Source organism: Emydura macquarii, unplaced genomic scaffold (assembly GCF_026122565.2).
Source record: "Emydura macquarii macquarii isolate MOO-44397 ecotype Brisbane River unplaced genomic scaffold, CSIRO-AGI_Emac_v2 contig_3343, whole genome shotgun sequence".
NCBI classification, from domain to species: Eukaryota; Metazoa; Chordata; order Testudines; family Chelidae; genus Emydura; species Emydura macquarii.
The window spans coordinates 6,935,282-6,955,082 of NW_027133480.1; the positions used below are offsets into that span (position 1 = coordinate 6,935,282).

General features: G+C 38.9%; 1 protein-coding gene across 1 annotated transcript in view; it reads left to right on the forward strand.

Annotated features, from left to right (window-relative positions):
- The window catches only part of PPP2R2D (protein phosphatase 2 regulatory subunit Bdelta), a 42,511-nt gene that overhangs the window by 8,408 nt on the left and 14,302 nt on the right, over positions 1-19,801 (forward strand). The window contains exons 3-4 of the mRNA XM_067533468.1: positions 11,000-11,097; positions 18,404-18,569. Coding sequence (XP_067389569.1) covers positions 11,000-11,097; positions 18,404-18,569 — 264 coding nt within the window. The remainder of the gene's footprint in view (positions 1-10,999; positions 11,098-18,403; positions 18,570-19,801) is intronic.

A 19,801-nucleotide genomic window follows, 5' to 3' on the forward strand; every position in this document is an offset into this window, starting at 1 on the left:
CACAGCTGCTCCCTGCAACTGTCAGGCAGGTGTCAGGCTCACACCTATGAGCCCCTACTCCAGCACTGACAACCTGACAATTTGACAGCATGGAGCCTATCAGCAGTGAAATTGACATTCTTGTCACTTTCACAGCTGCTATTACTTCACATTTTGACTCTGACAGTCAGCCTGAGTTGTCAGCCCCATGTGGGGATCATAGTAGGAGCCCCTGGACTCCCAGGCTGATAGTCTGAGCCTAAGACAAAACAAGAAATAATAGGAGCCATGAAACTGATAAAAATATTAACTTCACTGTTGATGGGTTCCCTGCTGTGAAATTGAGCCCTGTGCTGGAGGAGAGCCCTGTTGCTACCTCCTGGTAAGGGATTTGAGGGGGTGAGGAGCCTGAGCCGAGCTGCCTCCCGATGAGGATTGAGGGGAGATGGGAGGAGGCCAGGCTCAGGCTCTTCTCTGCGCCCCTGCTCCCCCATCTCTCACTATCTACACATACACTGAGTTGCCCAGTGCTACACCTCTTGTCGTGAAATTATGTCCATGTAGTGGGCCACTTTCCTCAGAAGCAGCATTGTAGCGTAGGCACTGATGTAATTAGGTCAACGTAAGCTGCCTTACATTGACCTAACTCTGTAGTGTAGACCAACCATTAGTCACTTTCAAATCTGGTTCGTGGTGTATTATGGATAAAATTTGTCTGGCTTTCACTACAGACCTTTTTCCTGTTTTAATTTCAGGGATCACAAGTTAGGGAGCTGCCTAAATATTGGAAGGAACCTAAGATCCTTATCAGACTAACAATATGAAATTTTTTTAGGCTTCCCAATATTGTTAACACTGTCATAAATGTTTCTCCTGAAAGCATTGTTTGTTGGTATTTGGACTATGCTAAAGCAGCTGTCTTCTGTAATCACATGCTAACTAGATATATTTTGTTGTTTATACTTGAAGTGCTTCTGGCAGTGTTACTACTTCACAAAACCTTTTAAGAATTTATGTAGCATGCATCTTTGTCATTGTATTTTAAGCCTCATTTGGACTTTCATGTGTCTTGATCCTCCTTTGAACTAAAGGGATGAGTTTAGGCCCCAGTCCTGCAAATGACTGCATGTTGGTATCACATATCCTAGTGTGCCCCATCTTGGCCATCCCCTATGATAGCTGTGAAGGGAATCAAACCCTCTGTGTGCTGGATTTCCCCCTCCCCCCCAAGTTTTGGAACTCACTGTCTAGCCCCTAGTCCTTCTGGGCAGAGAACTGACCCTTCAGCCTCCCCTCTACTTAGACACGCCCCTATCTCAGAATTCCATCCAGTAGTTGAAGTTTTTGTTTTACATTTTAACTCAGTGGCATGCAATAGTTGTGAAGCATATACCCACATACATACACTTCTTATAGCATAACATCTTTATACCCTTTTATTCTTAATCATGTAAAGCACAGGAGAGTACACATAATACAAAATAAGCATCCTTAATGCAGTGTCCCTCACTAATTCATCCTTTCCTTGGAGATCAGCTGTGTTCTGTCAGGCAGGCAGGCGCAGTCCTCCACTGCCTTGCCTACCCTGTCCCTTGAGCAGCTCCCTCATCTTAATCTGATCAAAATGGCTCTCCTCCTCTCTGTTTCCCTTGCAAATTCACATATAGACTCCTGCTGGGGCCACCTGCTTTCTTTTGTTTTGCTCCTGGTAACTTTCCATTACATTCCAAAGCTGTTGCTGCCCCATCTCACTCCCGCATAATCAAGCAGAGGAAGTGCCTAGCTAGAGCAGACTCATTGTCCTAAGGTGTCACACTTTGAATAGACCATCCTTGAGTGCTCATCATTCAGTTGTCTCTGGCCTGGCAGAGACATGACACAACCTGCTAATTCATGATGGATCCATATGCATATAGGCTTTCTATGCCACTGTAATTTCATGATACAATTTGATAAAATCATCCACAATTCAGAACTGGTACAGACAGAAGACCCAATTCATCGCAATGGGTGCTCACCCATTGAAATCAATGGAGTTCCACATGTGGCTCTGAGCATGCAGAGACGCATTGATTTCAGGGGGAGTGAATTTGCAGACAGTTTTTTGTGAGATCAGAACTTCACTTTGACTTTGCAGTAAGTTGAAATGTAACAGTTCAACCAGTCATTACTTTTAAAGAAAATTTATTGTCATTGTATTGAACCTTCCACATATGTTTAAATATAGACACAGAGGCTTTTTCAAATGTTGACAAATTCTCCAACTAGAGAAAGAAGCATTGACAGCATTGTTGACCTGAAGAATCCTTACCTTACTTTTACCATAGGTTTGTCAGGTTACTCAGAGGTTACCTTCTTAAGATTTATTACCCATGGTGCTCTACAAACAAGTTTCCACTGCTAGGCTTTTTAAAAAAAAAAAATCATAGGTTTTAAAAATGTTTTCACATTGTTATTCAGAGATTCAGCTGCCTTATTCTCATTGATGCTAACAAAGCTAAATCCTGCATGATTACACTCTTCAGAATTATTGTGTAATGACCAGTATAGCTCTTTAACACTTGTCTTGTTGGAACTGTCTGGAAGAACCAACAGAATTGGTTGCTGATTTTAAGCCATCAGATTTTTCCCCACTTCAGAAAAATTTAATATGACAAGCAAAATATTACAAATGATAAAACATGATGTGAAATATTCTAAAGGTATATGCATTTTTTTTTTTTTTTTTTTTAACCTATAAATGACCTTGCGTAGTTACTTTCTGGAGGTATCACCTTTTTAAGAAAATGGTAAATCATTTGCATCCTTTTTTGGGCAGGGAAAGGGATAGAGAAGGTACAGACATGAGAGCTTATGCCTACTGAAATTAAAATTGTTAGTCTTTAAAGTGCTACAGAACTCAAGTTGTTTTTACGGTATACAGACTAACACGGCTACCCCTCTGGAACTCTTTTAGGTACAGACTAATTCTTAGAAGTACTGTCACATAGCTACTATTTTGTCAGCCTTAAAATCTCTTCCCTGTGTATGTCCACATGCTGTGATGATAGTCATGTAATCACTGCATTTACCCTGCACCTTTGTGCTCTGCTCACTAATCCATTTCCACCAGGACTATTGTGAACATTCCAAACAATAACCATTTAAAAAAAAAAAAACCTGGCAAAAGGTTTTATTCTCCCTGTGTCCAAAAATGTGTAATTTCCCCAAAATACACTGTTCTGAGGAGCAAGGCAGTTGACATTCAATCTTATAATTGGTCTTTTTAAATTTGAATACCATGTAACCTGTAAAGGCTAGAAACAGGATTTTATGCCATTGGAAAGGGAAGAGCTGTACCTCAACAGTGGATATTTTTTGTCATTTCTAAGATAGGAGACCTTAAAATCAGGTTATCATAGAATCTCCAAATTGTGAGAACATCTTTACAATTTCTGCATTCTCTAAGAGATTATGAACTCTCTTTACCAAGCTGCAAACTTGAAGTGGCAGCCCTTTGTCTTCTCTGTTGTCCTTTTACCTCCATGTTGGACTGAAATTCCAATAGGGTAGAGATACAAGGCTGACAATAGAAAGTCATTAAATCTGGAGTGCTCTCCCATTTAAATGGAATAGCTCTAAACAATAGACTAGTTTATCTGGGAAAGTTCACCTGGAAGGAGTTTGATCACTTGAGGAGGCTGAGCAGGATGTCACCTGGCAAAGGGGGCTAAAAGTTATGAAAGGGTATGGCCTTTTTACTTGGCCACTTTTCTCCAGTTTAAGATAAGGAAGAAGCAACCCAACATGTTGCGGGTTGTACCTGTGTACCTGAACATAGATGTTTCCCCAAGAACTCCCAAGGAAAGAGTGAGCTCACAAGAGGCTTTGCATTTAGGATTTTCATTCTTTTCTAAATGATCTGTAATTTCTTGTGCTTTATCTGTTAAGTACAAGAGCAGCGGTGACTTCTGAGTAAAGTCTCTATGTGTATTGTTATATGCAACAAGTACTGCATTATCTCATGAGAAAGTTAAACAGTAAGGCAGAAGACTCACGTTTTGACAGAGTTCTGGGAGAGAATGAGTTTAAGCAACAGAGAGACTGAGTCTAGGGGTGGGTTCCAACTCTCAGGAGGGAAAGGGGGCGGGTGCTAGACAGAGGGTTTGCACCCTGGGGATGTGCTTAATGACCCATGGATTGGGCCATTGGCTGGCCTTGGTTCAGTCTCTGGAGGCTTAAAACAGATGATGACCCAGCGGCTGGGTCCCTTTCAGCAGTGCTGTAACATGCGAACATTGAAAAGCTACTGCCCTCTGTCTCCCAACTCAGCTCCTGTAAAGCAAAAATACTTATTACCTTGAACAGACATGCAGAGAGGTAGGTCTTGTAAAGACCATGGGTCACATGGACTTGTTTATATAATAACATTTGACCGTTTATACAAGTACAGTACAACTTCAGAGGTATGAATGCCTCAGGAATGGAGGTTGTTTGTAACTCTGAACAAAACATTACAGTTCTTTCAGAAATGTACAGCTGAGCATTGACTTAATACAGCTTTGAAACTTTACTATGCAGAAGAAAAATGCGGCTTTTAATCATCTTAATTTAAATGAAATAGGCACAGAAACAGTTTCCTTACTTGTCAAATCTTTTTTAAACTTTATTTTTAGTAGTTTACGTTTAACACAGTACTGTTCTGTATTTGCTTTTTTTGTTTTTGTCTGTGCTGCTGTCTGATAGCATGCTTCCAGTTCCAAATGTGTGTGGTTGACCGATTAATTCATTAATCTGGTGTTCTTAACTGGTTCTGCTCTACAGTGTAATTCCCCAACTGGACATTCTCATTTCAGAATAAAATTATTTCTTCAATGTAGCTTATGTAGCTTGAAAAATGTTTAAGATAAACTGGGAAAAAAGCTACTTTTCTACTGGAATAATTGTGATGGGAATTGGAATAATATGGGGACGTTCTATTATTTTTGTTTAATTATACTTGTGTAAACAAGCTGCTTGTATCTGTACCAGTTGGAATTTGTAATAATTAAATGTTCATTTAAATCACTTTGCCAGTAGTACAGTAGAAATAACTTCAGAATAATTTAAGTGAATTAAATACTCTTCTAGTAGATCTAGATTATTGACATAGTTCCAGGGGATAGAAAACATGTCCAGAGAATACCATAACAGAGTTCCTTTTGAAAATACAGGATTGTGTCCTGGATGCATAATCATGTATATTTACCTTCTTCTGCTTCTTGCCCCCTTGTGTGCCTCTGCTTCTGTAGGATAGAGTGGCACACTATGGAAGGGGTGAAAGTGAAGGTATTTCCTTCCTTCCTTCATGACTGAACTCCAGCAACTGCTGGTTTTCTCTTTCTGTGGCATTGATCCATGTCTTCAGCCCTTTCCCTTTCTCCTTTATCTTCTTGTAGCTAATGAATGGGGAAAAACAGGTGTATTTTTAACCTATGTTAAAATCCTAATGAAGTGAGGCAGGATTGGATCCCAAAATGATCCAAAAAAATAATTAATTTTGCTTAACTAAAACTTCTTTTCTCTAAATATAGCCAGCACAAAAGTTTTCAAAAAGATCTAACTGTATGCAAATTTGCAGGGACAGTAGCAGGCTGGTTTTGAGATCTAATGAAATTCAAATCAGGATACATTGTAAATGACCTGTAATTCCAAACGATTTTGAACTTTTTGCATACTTTTCAGAAACATTCTTCTCTGCCTTTACAGTGAATATGGCAGTCTTCAGGCCAAAACAATTATGCAGGCCAAAGCAAACAGGCAAAAATATGGCTTTAATAATTAATGGAAGCTATTTGTGACCTTAATTATGAAGAACCTATTGTCCTTCTATGGTATCTCAAGTTATAAATGTAGTTAGCAGACCACCCACATGGTGAAAATCCTCATTGTTGCTGTGAAGAACTGAGGCATCTCAATATTGAGAGTATCCACACTAAATTTTAACACACTTCTGCACACATTGACAAGTATTTTGAACTGCTGAGCAAGACTTCTGTTTCCTATCTTATTATAAAGGTGGTCATTTTAAATGCCCTAATATCAGATCAAAAAAGATGAGTCTCATCCGTAGAGATTGTGTCATAAAATTCAGGATGATAAAGTGGTCCTAGAAATGGCTACTCAACTTCGAAGCTGTCATGTGTCCCATGACATTTTAGTGTCCTTCCTCCCTAAAACATCATATTAAAAGTAAAATTACATATTGGATTTGCAGAGAGCAGTTGTTATATCATTAGAACCACTTCCAGAAAGTATGTACTTCTTCAGATCCATTCTGTCACAGTAAGAAAGCAACAAATCATTGCCAGTTTAATAACAGTGCGTTATAGAGCCATATAAATCCAAAAGACCTGCCCTCTTGCCTAATTTACAAGTAGACTTGCTGAGGCCTATGACCGCTTCCTGGGCAGAGAGTCTCAGCCACCCTCAGGGAAACATGGGACAGCAAGTTGGACAAGCCCTCAGAGCTGTTGCCAAGTAATACATAATTAATCTCATAGCTTTCTGTGGGTGTGTCACTCCCAAGATGGATGCTTCATGATATAGTAGGCCCGGAAACCTATTCTTTCTCTTCAGAAAGGGCTGCGGGAAGATATGATGTTGATACTATTTGATCTTTTCTCACTTTTCTGGGAAAATTTGGTACTGGTTACTTCCCTCTTGTCAAGGATTGCCTGATATATTCTGGTAGGAGAGGAAGTCGGTGTTTCTGCAACTAGTAGAAGAAAAATTCTTATGTGACAAATGTGATTACATCAAGTGACAAAATCTTATGTGACAAAATACATGAAGTTTAGTGTGGTGTCTTTAAAAAAAAGAAAAACAAAACCCTGCAATTCTGGTTGCTTTTATTAAAGGCGGCTTGTAAGGGAGAGAGTATGGGTTTGTGCGTAATGCATAAAGAAGGGCTGAAAGTGCTGGAGGCTGGGGTGGGTAGCACAGCGTGAGGAAGGTGGAAAGGGTTTTCTATTGTCCTTTTATTCCCTCTTAACTCTCTTCCACCCTCTCACACAAAAAAAGTTGAATACTTAGGTCTTGTCTACCCTTGGAATTACGTGGATGGTTAGAGAATAATTGGGACTATTGTTTTATAATGACCCTGGAAGTGAAACCTACCTACAAAGAAAAATAACTTATTCAGTCTGTTTAAAGCTGATTTTTGCTAGGGCCAATTTAACTCAAACACTTCAAAGAAAATACTTTATATATAACCCCTTCGACCAGGGGTTCAGAAAGATTCCAGTATGTCTGATTCATTCAAAGAGTGCTCTAACACAAGAAGGGAAGATTTGAAATTCTTCAGGGTTAAGTTTAACAGAAATAACCCCATTTTTAAAAAAAAGGCAAATTTCAAATTATGTATCATAAAGCCAAAAGAGCAAAAGCCCAATCATTTTTGCCTTTTCAGGTAACCTTGAACCTTATGGGAAGCTGTTTTTTCATTTCAACAGCTCTTGGAGACGACAAGCCAAGTTAACTTCTATAAAGGAGATGAAAAATTACTTTGTCATCTAGGGATTAATAGTTCTCAATTGCTGTACGCTGTGTTCCAAATTTTGTTCTTGACAGTTTGGCTGAAAGAGCCAAAAGAACACTTAGATGTAGTTAACTGTAACAGTCCTTTTCCTAATTTTTGTGGCCCTCTAATTGTTTTTGTTACCTATACAGCAGTAAAATCATAAAAACTTCTTATGTAAGTTTAAAAGAGAGCTTTAGATTTTAGAGAGAAAAATAGATGTGTTCTAAAAATATTCTTAGAGTGACAGGCTAGAGAAGCAGAAGTTAAATGACCCTTTTCCAAACTGAAAGTAGCAGTGGTGGCTCCACCATGCTCTGTGCACCTCCTTCAGCCCCATGGCAACAGCAGAACTGTGGAGTAATCTTGTATACTCTTCTGTACCCCATTTGGCTTCCTTCTCCAAAACTTACTTCCCTGTATGTACTGTTAGCAATTTACAATATTTGTCTCAGCCCCACTCAAAAGTTGTCCTGGTGGCTGCGCCTCATATATGGCCTCATTACTTTTCCAGCAGTGGCACAATAAAGGATTGCTCCACTGGAAAAGCCCATACCTTTATAGTCTCTAGCAGTCAAACCAATTGGCTACTTAGTTGCATGATGATTCAAATGTCTGTGTGACCCTGTTTACCTCTGCCACCATTGAACTTTGTCACTAACTCCACTGCCTCCACTTCTTTTGTTATCCTGTCATGTTATCCACCTCATCATATCTAACATGTCTGTAATACACCCAGCATGTATTTTGGGTGCTGTATGAAATCCAGACTGCATAGTTCAGTGGGCAGGGCACTGACTGGGAATCAGCAGAAAAGTGGGTTCTGATGCTGGATCTGTCACAAATCTGCTGTGTGAGCTTGCCTAATTTACTTCACCACTTTGTATCCTGCCACCCTTTGTTTTGTCTACTAAAATTGTAAAGTGTTCAGAACAAGGACTGTATCTTATATATACAGTGCCTGGCATAATGGAAATTCAATCTCAGTGCTGATGTAATGCAAATAGTAAATAATAGAGCTATGTTAGGCAAGTGACATCAACTATTCGGCATTTAAAGAAGATCAGTCTCTGAAAAACGTGTGTAATGATTTTCTCCCAAGGTTTCAACAGTACCAATTTCTGCTTTTTGTTTAATGGTTTTTGAGAGAATGAGTCAAACCAGCATAGGTGGTTAGAACTGAAAGATAAATAGGTGAGTTAGGCACTTCCCTATATCTGTTTTTTTTTCACCCTTCAATTCAAAGGTTATCAGTAATAGCTTAAGATAGGGATTAATTTCAGTTTCTGTTCAGACAGTTTACTAAAGTTTCCACTAGTGAAAATGGTCTTAGTTGTTGTACATCTTTCAGATTTTCCAGTAGCAATGCGGTTGTTTATACAGCAATACTCTGCAGCTTTTAAAGGCTGGACACTTAAATTTGAAATGGATTCTTGAAAATATCCTAAATGTATAGATTTTTATCCATCAAGGTTTGGATTGCCTCCACTTTCTTAAATTATTTGCTTATTCACTCTGCTTTTTTTCAATTTTCCAGTTTCCAGGGTGTATGTAATACACACACCTATTCTTTCATTTATTTGTATATGTGTGGTGGGGTGATGATGTTTTTATTTCAGTTTGTGTCAACTCGAAGGAGCTCAGGATTGTCAAAACCATTTTTGAATTAGATAGGTCATTCTAATGAATTGCCAATGAAAACCTGTATACCACACCATCCTGTTTTCAGAATATGCCATATATGTTGAAGGAAATTTATTTTAGAACTTCAAAGAATGTTTCAGGTCATGTGAGGAGGCAATGTATTGTCATGGATCAGAAACTGACTAAGATGGGAAACAGAGTTGGGGGAAGGGTCATTTTATCATGGAAAAATGTTAACGGGGGGCCACAACACTATATGGTAAGACTAATGTTTTATTTATTAAAAAAATATAGAAAAGGACGTGATCAGTGAGGTGGCAAATTTACAGATAGCATAATTTTTGGTCAAAACTGGAGAAGACTGTAAGGAACTTCAAAGGGCCCTTAATCAAGCAATTAAATGGGTAACATAATGGCAGATGAAATTAAGTATTGATAAATGCAGAGTGATGCACACAGCAGAGAGTAACTTGAAGTACTAATAGATCTTACTGGGTTCTAAACTAGCAGTCTACTCAGGAAAAAGATGTAGGCATCATTATGGACAACTCAGTGAAGGCCTCTGCTGAATGTTCAGCAGTGGGGGGGAGGCGGGAAGCAAACAGTTAGAATCCATAAGGAACGAATGGAAATTAATACTGAAAATACTGTAGTGCGATTATAGACTATGGTATGCCTTTATCTGGAATGATGTGTTTTGTTCTGGTCAGCCCATTTCAAAACTGATGTTGCAGAATTAGAGGGGGTTCAGAGGCAGATGATAAAATGTTTAAAGGTGTTGGTGAACTCATAAGTGATTAAAAAGATTGGGGTTCTTTATGTTTGAAAGGAGACAAATTTCAGGAGACACAAATAACAAAATAATGGCATAGAGAAGGTTGAGAGGAATGTCTATTCATTTGTCTCATCAGAGCAAGGAGTTATTCAAAGGAATTGAAAGGTGGTAAATTCAAAACTGATAAGGAAATATTTTTTCATGCAATGCCCAATTAGACTGTGAAACTCATTGCTCTAAGATATCATTAAGGCCAAAAACTTAGCAAGGTTCAAAACAAGATTAGATATTTATTTGGATAGCAAGAATATCCAGAATTGTTGCAGTAAATGAAAAAAAAAAAAAAAATTGAATGGATATAATTCTCATATTTTAAGTTGTAACCCTCAATAGTTAGAGATTAGTTTAGGAGGAAACTTCCCCAGAGGGCAGGTTATTTCATGCCTGCTTACTGCAGGATATCTTTCAGCTTCTTCTGATTCTAGGCATGGATACTGTACTAGATGGACTTTTCTGGTCTAGTACAGCTTTCAGTTCCTAAGCCTCTTGGGACATACACTGCAATAAAACAGCCATGGCTGGCCCTTGTCAGCTGACTTCAGCTCATGAGGCTCAGACTGGGACTACAAAATTGAGCCTCTCCTCTCAGGGGTCCCAGGGCTTGAACTCCAGTCTAAGCTAAACATCTGCAATTTTATAGCCCTAGATTTTGAGCCCTGCCGGTGGGCAAAGTCAGCTGACACAGGCCAGTTGTGAGTGTTTGATTGCAGCACAGACTTACCATTGGGGGCTTAGTTTTCTATCTTGTTCTGTTCAGCACAGAGCATACTGTTGCCACTCAGCAAATATATAGCAATAAGATGTAAAAATAAGACACATGCGCAAAATATATTGGCTTTAGTTTTGGATAGTAATGCTGTAAGTTAGATAGGATTTGTTTAGTGTCATATTACTAAAGTGGAATAGTTGTGTTCCTCTGTATAGTGTTCATTTTCTAGGTCTTGAAACTTCTTGGCTTAGTATACACATTATAATGCTGCTTTGTCTCTGTTTTATGTTTACAGCTGATATTATTTCAACAGTTGAATTTAATTACTCTGGAGATCTTCTTGCGACAGGAGACAAGGGTGGCAGAGTGGTTATATTTCAAAGGGAACAAGAGGTCAGTGACTTTAAAAGCCATGAAGTGTACCTACTAAAGCTGCTCTTGAGCTTTTCATTTATTAACATGCACAATATGGCTACAACTTTCCATGTCACCAACTTTAAATGTTTCCATGTTGTTTTCTAGTCCGTGATGATTTTTTAGAAAGTTTGAAATTGCCCCAATCTCTTTATTAAACTCAGTGCTGTATTTGAAGCAATGTCCGTTCCATGTATTTCTGTTTAGCCCCTACAGTCACAATTATTCTGCTGATTGCTGTGGCACCTGTTGTTAAACTCAAAGCTCAGGGTCAGGGTTACTTAAAAGATAAGTTATGGTCTCTTTCAGAAATATTTTAACTGTCTTCAGTAAGAAGGCATGGTCAGCTCAGCTTCAAGGAGAGCAGTAGAGAGTGCTTGAAAATTGAAACATCACCAACTTGCTGTGTTCTAGGAGCAGCAAACTCAAAGATAGCAGAAGCAGCAAAAATGTGTGACAACCTAGCCTAGAGCATAGAACAGGCCTCCATCCAAAAGTTGTTTGGCAGTTAATGTTATTGATGTGGTAGGCACCAGTTAAAACTTTCCTGTGTGACTCGGAGTGGGACAGCATGTATATACTCTTTACAGGGGCATATTGTTAATGCTATAATCTTCACAGTAGGAGGAGGGAAAAACGCAGAAAAATTCTGTATCCTCAATCTTGATAAATACACATTGTTAAATTGAAAAGGTGCAAAATCCAGTTTATTACAACACTGGTGTACATTGGAATACTGCACTATGAGCTCATGGTATGTAGAGAACACAGATTTACTTCTTGAGCCTTACACAGCCAAATACTTGGATTACCATCCTTTTGCCATATATGTAAAATAAATCTTTATGTGGTTGCTGCTACCAAATGGAATGTTCACTTCCTTTCTGCCTCCAAAGAACATTTTTATACCTTGCTTTTAAAGCATGAGAAAAATCTTGCCTCTGAGCCCTCTTTTTACATATGCATTCATTTTATATCTGTATTATAGATTTATATCTTTAAAAAACTACGTTAAAAGAATGTTCAAGTTGTAAAGTCAAGCACTCAAAGGTTATGAAATACGAGAATTAAGGTGGCCCGTGCAATCTTAACTTGTCCCTGTTGTGTGTATGCATTTTGACACAGTCTTTAATTCAAAATCACATACCATTTTTTTCTACAGAACCCTTGCCTCATGAAGTGCCACAGGATGGACATTGTTCAGTTAATGGGTAGTTATTCAATATTTCATTTTAGTTTCATAATTCAATATGTGGACCCATACCTTATTTACGTCACACAATTCAAATCCTGCTCTGAAAACGGAATTATTAATTTCCTCATGGGCTTGTCTATGGCACTCATCCCTATAGCATCTGAATGCTTCACAAACATTAATCTTCACAACACCCCTGTAAGGTTAGGTCAGGGGTGGGCAACCTTTTTGGCCTGGGCCACATCTGGGTATGAAATTGTATGGCGGGCCACGTGATAGGGAAGGGGCGGGGTCAGGAGGGGGAAGCGGCCGCCTCACTCTGGTCAGGGCGCCACTGGGCCCATGTGATAGGAGAAGGGGGAAAGGGCAAGTCTGGAAGTGGGGAGTGGCTGCTGTGCTCCCACCAGGATGCCGCTGGGTCCACATGGTGGGAGTGGGGGGGGGCTGGGAGGTGGGAACGGTGCTGCACTCCAGCCAGGCCCAGCTGGAGGGCCTGATGAAAGGCTCAGACGGGCCATGGTTTGCCCACCCCTGAGTTAGATGGTGGTATTCCCATTTTAGAGATGAGGAACTGAGGCATGGAGAGATTAAGGTAAAAAATAAAATCCACTAATTTAGGTCACAATTTGAGGTGTTTATGGCTTGATTTTTTTTTTTAGAGAATTTAGCATTTTATAATACCTTCTGTATCTTCCGAGCACAGCACTCGTTGACTTCATTTCCAGTTGAGTGCGATCAGTATTTCTTCAGTTCAGACCCTAGGTGTCAAGTCAGGCACTCAGAAAATGGGGAACACATAATTAGTGCCCACCTCTGAAGTGTTTGGTTTAAATGACATGCTCTGCATCAAATAGGAATTTTGTGGTAGGAATTTTGTAGAGGCAGGGGACAAAATTCAGTTCTTCAGGGTAGTGTTCAGCCTTGTAAATCGTGAGACCGTCTTTTCTCTTCCTGCAATCCCCTTCTTTATTCACTACGCACCTTCCAGCTTCTACAGCAATTGAGGCAAGGGTCCAACACACAGCAGCCTCATTCCCTGAGCATCATCCATTCTGTGAGGTAGGGATCCTATGGAAAAAATAATATATGATCATTGTTTTCAATGTTGTAGCTGTGTTGGTCCCAGAATATTAGAGAGACAAGGTGGGTGAGGTAATATCTTTTGTTGGACCAACTTCTCTTGGTAAAAGACTACCTTTCGAGCTAACCACAGGTCTTCTTTAGGTCTGGGAAAGGTGACCAGAGTGTCACAGCTAAATACAAAATGGAACAGATTATTTAGCATAAGTAGTTAATACATATTTCAAGAGGCTGTTCTAGATGAAGTGCACCTCTCCAGTCATAAGACAAAGGGGGGGTTTAGTGGATTACAAATTGTTGTAATGAGGGTCTGTCTACACTTGAAATGCTACAGCAACACTTCGGTAGCAGTTCAGTGTAGGCACTACCTACCCTAATGGGAGGGGTTTTCCTATTTGTGTAGGTAATCCACTTCTCAGGTGGATTTAAGCTCCCAGGCTTGACTTTTGATGATGATGTGCAGGTTTCATGTGGGAACCAGGGCTGAGAGGTCAGATATGGAATGAACTCCCATAGAAAAATAAGACCAAAACACCATATAAGCTGTAGGCGAGCACGTTTCAGAAACGTTTCACTCCATATCTGACCTCTCAGTCTTTGTCCTCAAGGGAAACCTGACCAACTTCAAAGGACTAGTCTGGGAGTTTGAATTCATAACTTTACTAGACACTAAAATCCATGGATTTAAGACACTAATTTATGATTTATTACAACAATCTGTAATCCACTTTTACCACTCTTTTTTTTGTTTTGACTTCAAAGGAGTTAACTGGCCACCTTGAATGGTCTCTGACAGTATATGTTAACTACTTAGGGTAAACAATTTGTTCCATCTTGTTGTATTTAGCTATAATGATCTGAGTACCTTTCCTAGACTTGAAGAAGAGCTCTGTGTGGCTCAAAAAAGTTTGTCTTTCACCAACAGAAATTGGTCCAATAGAAGATATTATCTCACCCACCTTGTTTGTCTCTCTAGTAAATGATCATCAAAATAATCAAAATAGTTTGATAGTATTGTAATGTATATACACAAGGAGGATAAATTAAGGTTGCACAGCAACCTTAATTCTGGGATTATCTAATTTTTGAGTGCTTGACTTTGCATCCTTAATGTTTATTTAACGTGAATATTTGTGTGTAATTTGTTTTTCTTAACAACCTAGGAAAACTGAAAAGAAATTCCATCAAGTGGAGCCATATTGACTTCCACATGATTCATCAGAAAGGTTCGAACATGTGAGGAGTACAGACTTATAGGGGTTTGGTCAGACTTAAAAATGACTGGCTGGTATTCACCCTAGGTCCTCAGAGGTTGTGCAACCTACAAAGTAATGATCAATATATGTCTATAAGTCAACTTCTTTTCTTTTCTGGCATCACTTATGGGCAGTGTACTTTAGACCACTTTTGGTCCCGCTCAAGTGTATCCTTCAGGTAATGGACCTGGCTTCCTTCACCTCTCTCAAGGGTGGAAACTGATGTTCCAGCTACTGTGGAACTGGATTTCTGGGTGGCAGCCCCGTTTCCTAACCATTACAACATGACATGCATGACTGTATATGGAACCTGTAAGCACTTTTCCTCTGGGGGCCTGTGACCAGCATCTGATTAAAATGACTCAAAAAAAGCTTCTTGAGAACAAAGCATTATTTGTTTACCCAAATATATTTATAGCACTTGGAGAAAAAATGTAAAACAATAAGTCCTATATGATTGGTTCTTACGTAAATTTTATTCTTTCCTTGCAGATTTCTCAAAATCTGTAGGTTTTAGCTTTCCACATACACATTGGCTACTAGCCATCTGCTGGATTTTAAAATAAAAAAAGAATTACTTAGGTAGTATTCTTGCATTTTTATTAGAGAGGTCTGTCTATTAACAAAACTTGTAAAAGAAAACAGACCCTGAATTTCATACTTTTGTGGTTTAATTCAACTTCAAGATGTTGGTACATGTTTGAAAATATTAGCAGTGGTTTTATCAGCTCGGATGTTTTAACATTGACGGAGTTGCTGCGTTTCTGGAGATAACAAGCTTGAAAATGTTGAATTTTAGATGTTGCATGTTGCTGGAACCTACCCTTCGTGGCCAGCTGGGAGGATGGAGCATGTGCAGGCCTCTTTTTCAGGCATGGAGGCATCAAATGGCCAGATGCCAGAAGGCATTGCAGCAGCAAGCAGACCAACAAGCTTTGGCAACTTCGTTTAATTCAGTTTTTGAAGATGGTGGCCTAGCTGTTTCCTTCCCTTTGGAATACCTCCTCAGGAGTCCCTTGAGGAATTAGAATGGAGTTTTCCTCTTCTGAAGTCATGACCATTGCCCAGTGGGGTTCAATATAGGTCACCTTTGTCAAACAAAGAACCTCCTGATTGCAGTAATTTCAGGTCAGAAAATCCACAGATTGAAAAATGTTTAGACAGCAGGTCCAAAGCTATTTTGAGACATTTGAAGTCATGGGTCAGTCCACAGACATTATTTCAACCAACCTACAAAAGTCCCAACTTGGTACTAATTTAAAAAAATACAAAACTATGAAAAGTTGGAACTGAAATAATAGGAAAACACAAACATGACATTCACGGAGTCATGCACATAGAAGAACAGTTTGTGCTTTACAGAGAGATGTTCATATCATCCCCTTTTATTTTTTGGCTCTCATTCAACTTTGAGCAGCAGTTTTTTTACTCTGAAAATTTAGATTGACTTCAGTGAGAGCAAAAAGTCTCTTTGCTTCTAAAATCTCATGTTTGGGGTACATTTTTCATATATAGGCTTATCTGCTTCACAAACCTTTAGATCCCCAGCACAGACCTCTGCCACTTGAGTTGACAGACTAACTGCTAGTAGTAGTGACTTGTCATCTTCTGTGTGGATCAGCCACTAGAGGGAGATGAGGCACATGTTTTGCTAGAAGGTTTAATGTCTATTTATTGATAGAGGAATATAAAGATTCAGGAATTTATTCAAGGTTCTGAGGGGAGCATACTCAAGTAGTTACAAACAGTTTTGCACCTGGTCCTGCCAACCTGATCTTGTTCTAGTACTAGTCTTGCTTTCCCCTTGGCTTCTTGTCCCAGTCCCTATCTCCTCCTCCTCCCCCCCCCCCCAACAGCTCTATGTCCCTTTGCATTCTAGTCATGCTGCTTTTTGTTTCTCAACACTACCTGGGCATCATCTGTGGGAGTATTGAGAAGACAGAAAACAGTATTCCTACTCTTAATTCTGGTGCCTGGAACCACAGCAGTCCTTAGTTGCTGGGGTAAGCAACTGCAGGGAAGTCCTGCTTAACCCTATGGGCTGGAGCATGTCCCATACAGACAATCTTTGGAGAATTTAGCTGCTCAACTCTTAAGTCTCTGAGCAGATGCAAATAGAGTTTTCAGAGGCTTATAGATAGGCCAGATTTGAGTGGATTTTCAAAGGCACATTCTGGATAACAAGGTGACCCTGGTGCCAAATTTCAAGTTGCTGTTCCAAAGTATTGAGTAGCTAGAGCTTCTCAACAAAAGTTATAAGAATTTAACATGAGGAAAAAATTGAGTTTTTCCCTAATCTCATTCTCAGAAATGGCTGAGTTGTAGCTGAAACTTTCTTTAACAATAATTAATAAAAAACAACCCAGAGGCAGACATTTGCCATAGAAAATTTCAGTCTAAACATATAAAGCTTGACAGTTATAAGCACAGTTATAATGCGAAGTGCTCGGCAACCTTAACTATAGGCTTCACTGCCTATTCCATATATGACTACATTAATGTGCTATATAGTAAGCACAGAGCTAACTCTAATGTTCACAGGATCTCTCTTCCTGTTCCTTCTTTGGTGCCTATTCACATTAATTTAAAAAAAAAAAATTAAAACTAAGACCAGTTAAGGATAACATAATACATGACTTTTTTTAAAATCTGGGATAATTCCCAAACAAGGCTGGTGAGGCCTCAGTTCCTATTCAATATTCTGGCTGTATTTCATGGTGGTTATTGGTAGAATATAGGGAAGCATCTGAACAAGTGTCTGCTGACGAGAGTGGGGAATGGATGTCATAATGGACTAAAAGAGCGGAAGCTAAGTTTACATCCTCTTGAATTGTGCATAGTGTCCTCACCTCCCATTGAAATTAATGGAAGTTGAGGATGCTCAGCACATTGCAGGATTGGACCCTCTTTGCTTGACTGTTGGGAGTTTTAACACACATTGCTAAGTGGAGATGACCATTTGCAGGTTGCTTTTAATGGAAATCTGCACTACTGTCAGTTGGTATATTTAAAAAACAAAGTAATTATGTGCTGACTGTCCCAAATAACAAGGGCAAGAAGAAACATTTGCATAATATTAATCTACTCTAAAACTACTGAAAAACTTCTTTATTTCTCTGCAGATCTCTAATTCAAGACCAGCCGCAGATCTACTGTTCCCTCACTATTTGGTGCACTACATGCTCTCTGTTGCTGACATACCAGCCACAGAACCCTACTGTGGACTGGAGCTGCCCAATAGTGGTAAGAGTCCACTGACTTCCAATATGCGCTGTTTTGTAGAGTTTGTAATATGTTTTAACAATGGCATATAAAATACATTTTAAAAACTTTACAAAACCACACATCTTGTGAGAAATGGGGTCTTTCCTTAACCGTATAAGGCATGTCTAATGTGCAGTGAAGTTCTGTGGCTAAAACATTGCCAGCAGAGAGCATACTGGTGCATCAAACATAGCAGGAACAAACTGGATTTTGCAATTTTTAAAACTAATCAAAAATGGAAGTTTTAAATTAAACTTACAATTTGTATTGTAAAAGATCAGTTACACAGAACATCATTCTAATGGATCTTGACCAGTTCATCAAGACCTTGCTCAGTAGCTTTTCACAATTCCTGGTTCACATTTATTTCGTGATTAATAGTTGGTTGACTTTATCTATTCTTATGAGTGTATATAAAGTGTTGTTGTTTTCTAGGTACAGAAATAAAGAAGTTCTGTTTCATTAATATAAATGTTATGCTTCCTTGCAGAATAAAAGCCGTCCTCATTCTCGGGGAGAATATAACGTTTACAGTACCTTTCAGAGTCATGAACCTGAATTTGACTACTTGAAAAGTCTAGAAATTGAGGAAAAAATTAATAAAATTAGGTGGTTACCACAACAGAATGCTGCTCATTTCCTGCTGTCTACAAATGGTAAGGACATTTCATTGTATACTTTGGTTTTGTAAAACAGCAAGATCTTTTGATACTTCCAGTAGAATTTCATAATCTTACCCTGGATCCATTTGTTCATTACTTCCATACAACAGAATAGTATCCTTTTTTTCATAATTCTAATTCCATACAAAATATATTAGGTTTGATATCGTATGTTTAGAATACTTAATTCTCGCCAGTAGAAGTAATTGTGCACTAGTTGTCTTAGTGGAATGTGGGACAATATACCTCCCAACCCCCCGAATGTGCCATTGGATGTAATATGCAGGCTAACATAATTGCCAGCAGTATCTTGCTTGCCTGTTATTCTGCTTGCCTGATCTGAAGACTAAGTGAAGAAGCTGCATGTTCTTTCTACCCCCACCATGCACAAATATCGCACAAGGCAGGATTTAGCCCCAGATCCTTAGCATAGTTTGAGAGAAGGAGGCTTTAAGCCCCCTTTTTGCTTCTCTGATCAAGTGGCACTGTCATTCTTCAGTGAAAACTAGAGCAGTCGGATGATAGTGATACAGCATTGTGCCCACAATGCGATATGTTTCCCAAACATCAGAGCATGATGCTTGCTTGGAAGAGCTTACAATCTAAAAGAAACTGCTGTATTGACAGGAAACATTTGTATTTCCATTATGTACATGACTATGATATGTAGGTGCCATACACAAAATTAAGAGTCTCACTTAAATAAATCTGAAATATAGCCCTACCTCTCCTCTCTGCTTTATTAACTATTAAGATTTTCCCCAGTTTATCTTCTAATCTGTTGTTGTTGTTGGCACTGTAGTACCCCTGTTTCACCACAGTGCCCTATTAATAGGGAAGGTTTTGCAGGTTATTAATTCTACGCTATGCCAGTTGGCAAGTCTATAGAGAGTGTGAACTTGAAATTTAACCAGTTCTTTGGTTTTTTTTAAAGAATCCAACAGTAGTTTCAAGCATTACATCTGACCTGAAATCTGCCTGTCAATTTTGCCTTTTTTCCCCCTAGTTGTAACTGTTTTTCTCCCCTATTACTATGTGAAAGACGAACACAGATGGAAACTATACAAGGAAGCAATGAAACTGAATACAAAAGTAGTATCAAATGCTGAAAACAGACAATATCAAAATTATTTCTTTAATCTTTCAACTAATGTAACCTTATGGTTATTTGTAACATTAATAGATTTAAAAAATGGGTAAGCGTGATTAAGTTTAATGTCCCTTAA